This window comes from Sprattus sprattus (assembly GCF_963457725.1).
Source record: "Sprattus sprattus genome assembly, chromosome: 9".
Taxonomy (NCBI): domain Eukaryota; kingdom Metazoa; phylum Chordata; class Actinopteri; order Clupeiformes; family Clupeidae; genus Sprattus; species Sprattus sprattus.
The window spans coordinates 30,699,185-30,701,833 of NC_137928.1; the positions used below are offsets into that span (position 1 = coordinate 30,699,185).

The window sequence follows — 2,649 nt, forward strand, 5'->3', positions numbered from 1 at the left end:
CGTGAGACAGATTACAGAACACATTTAAAACTGAGTCAGGTGGATTTGTTTGGGGACACGCTGTCCCAGGACTTACTCTGTGGTGAAACAGATGCATGGTTTCCGAGTGCACATCTCTGACTTACCATTCCATTCCATTACTTGACATGATTCAAGCAGAGCACACTGCACTGCAGGCTCCAAGTGAAACATGGTTTGAGTTCAGGATGATATTACATGAAGTAGGCCTTAGATAGATAGATATAATAATAACATTACAGCAGTTCCACATTGTATAATAATTACAAATCTAATATTTATGCTTGTTATTCCATCATAGCATCCATACCCATCAGAGGAACAGAAGAAACAGCTAGCGCAAGACACCGCGCTCACCATCCTCCAGGTCAACAACTGGTCAGTTCTTCAATCAATAATCAATGAAAAACCTGTTTTCTATTAGAGAGTTCTCCTCACCAGTAATAATTATCCACCCTGACCTAATCAATAGTGATAAATCAATTATCAAATAGAGATCAATATTAATTTTGTTGAAATGAGGATTTATGTTGCCCTGGGAAGAAGTTATAAACGGAGAGGTCAGCCTTGTTTTGATTTGGTCTCTTTGTCCATTTATTGGCTAATGAATAAAATCCTACCTTTGTATCATTCATTCCCCCACACCTCTCTCTATCTATCTCTCTTTCTCTCTCTCTCTCTCTCTCTCTCTCTCTCTCTCTTTCTTTCTCTCTCTCTCTCGTCATAATCAGGTTTATCAATGCCAGACGCAGAATTGTCCAGCCCATGATTGATCAGTCGAATCGCTCAGGTAACATCACTATAATGTAAAACTCTGTACCAGACAGTATTCATGATGCACTGCTATTACAGGATATATTTCATAATGCATTGCCAACACAGGATATATGTCATGATGCACTGCTAAAACAGGATATATGCCACAATGCACTGCTAAAACAGGATATATGTCATGATGCACTGCTAATACAGGATATTTTTCTTTGTTGTTCCACAGGTCAAGGCACCCCATACAGTCCAGAGGGGGCAGCACTAGGTGGATACCGATTGGATGAACAAGCTCATCTGAGTCTTCGGACTGCAGGTAAGAAACAGCACTTTATAGAGTTCATGGGCATCCACTGCCTGGGAGTGCACTGTTGGAGACGAATCTGTCCCAATCTGAAACTGAAGTTAGGGTCAACAACACTGGACATGGACAATGGCCTCAGACATGTCCTCTCTTTTCTTTCCCTCCTCTTCCTCTCTATTTCTTTCTCTCTTCCTCCCACACTATCTGTCTCTAGGTCTTCAGGGAATGCCCTCTCTGGCTGCTGACTACTCCGGGGCGCTGCTGTCCCAGCCTGGCTACTCCCATGCCCCCACGCTGCACCCGTACCCCGGACCCCATCCAGCCATGCTGCTGCACCCCACACCCCATCCCCACCCCCACCCCCACTCCCACCCCCACCCAGCCGAGCCTCTCATAGGACAAAGCCTGGACATTCATGCCCATTAACCAATGGAAGAGGAGAAGGGCGGAGATGAGAGACCCGTCTCCTCCAGTGTGGCAGACATACTGTGTCCACCCTCCTCCCCGCCATGACACAGAGACAGAACTGCACCCTGCTGCAGCACCAGTGACAGTGACAGTGACAGTGACAGTGACAGTGACAGTGACCACCTCATGTACTTTTCAACACAGCCGCTGCTGACTGCATCAACAACACAGACATGCCTGCCACCCATGCTCTTAGCCAAGGGATGCCCACTCCATTCTGCCCATACAATGGTCTCTCCACTGTGCCCCCTGTGCTATGCCCGCTGAGCTGAGGTGTCTATCAGTGTCCTGGTAACCTTGCCCACTGCTACTGAGACATCTCCATCACTCAGCACGGAGGAGGTAGTGAGGCGCTCATCTCCCATAGTCCACTGCTCCTAGCCCATATCCTTACCTGTATCCACGCTGCTGAAAACACCCTTTTATAAGCCTTGACTTGAATTTCACCCGAGTGCAGACACACAGACACATAACACACACAAACACACACACACACACATTCATATGTCTTCCTATGGCCTTGAGGCCTGATACGGCCTCCGCAGTTGTGTAGTGCTTCCTCTGACACTTCCCTTCTCTGTGGCCTCACCATAAGGCCTTGTCCTCAGAAGCATGAGTTTGTCAGCACTGTAGCTGGATGGACTGATGGAGAGAATGGACACACACCGGACGCTCACCTCCGTCCGCCCTCCATTTTGAAGCAAACAGTGCTGTGCTAACTCAATGTAGCTTTGAAACTAACGTGGTGGTTTAGCCTGGCAACCTTCAAAGATGGCGGAGCATTGGGAGTCCATCAACAAGCCCTTTTACGTTAAGTTTATAATTTTAGCTGTTGCCATCACTGACATCCTCCCAGTTTACCTTATTTAATTGAATCTTTAAATGTTGTTTTTTGTTGACTTTATTTTTGTATTTATGTATCTCAGTGAATATCATAATCTGGGGTGCCACATGGCAAGATGTTGTCCAATTTCTTTGTGAGTTGGCTTTGTTATTTTCAATAAATGCTTACCTCTGTGACATCCTGCTAGGCACATTGTTAGAGTAAGCTTTGCAGGATCTTCCATGCTTTATGCATTCTGTTGTCCGTC

The 2,649-nt window shown here is 46.2% G+C and overlaps 1 protein-coding gene across 1 annotated transcript in view; it reads left to right on the forward strand.

The window, feature by feature from the left end:
* meis3 (myeloid ecotropic viral integration site 3) overlaps window positions 1–1,516 on the forward strand; it is a gene marked incomplete at both ends in the record, with an annotated part of 9,895 nt that extends 8,379 nt beyond the window's left edge. Inside the window, 4 exons of the mRNA XM_080845098.1 lie at window positions 320–396; window positions 750–808; window positions 1,016–1,102; window positions 1,305–1,516. Coding sequence (XP_080701224.1) covers window positions 320–396; window positions 750–808; window positions 1,016–1,102; window positions 1,305–1,516 — 435 coding nt within the window. The remainder of the gene's footprint in view (window positions 1–319; window positions 397–749; window positions 809–1,015; window positions 1,103–1,304) is intronic.
* Between the last annotated feature and the right edge of the window lie 1,133 nt (window positions 1,517–2,649).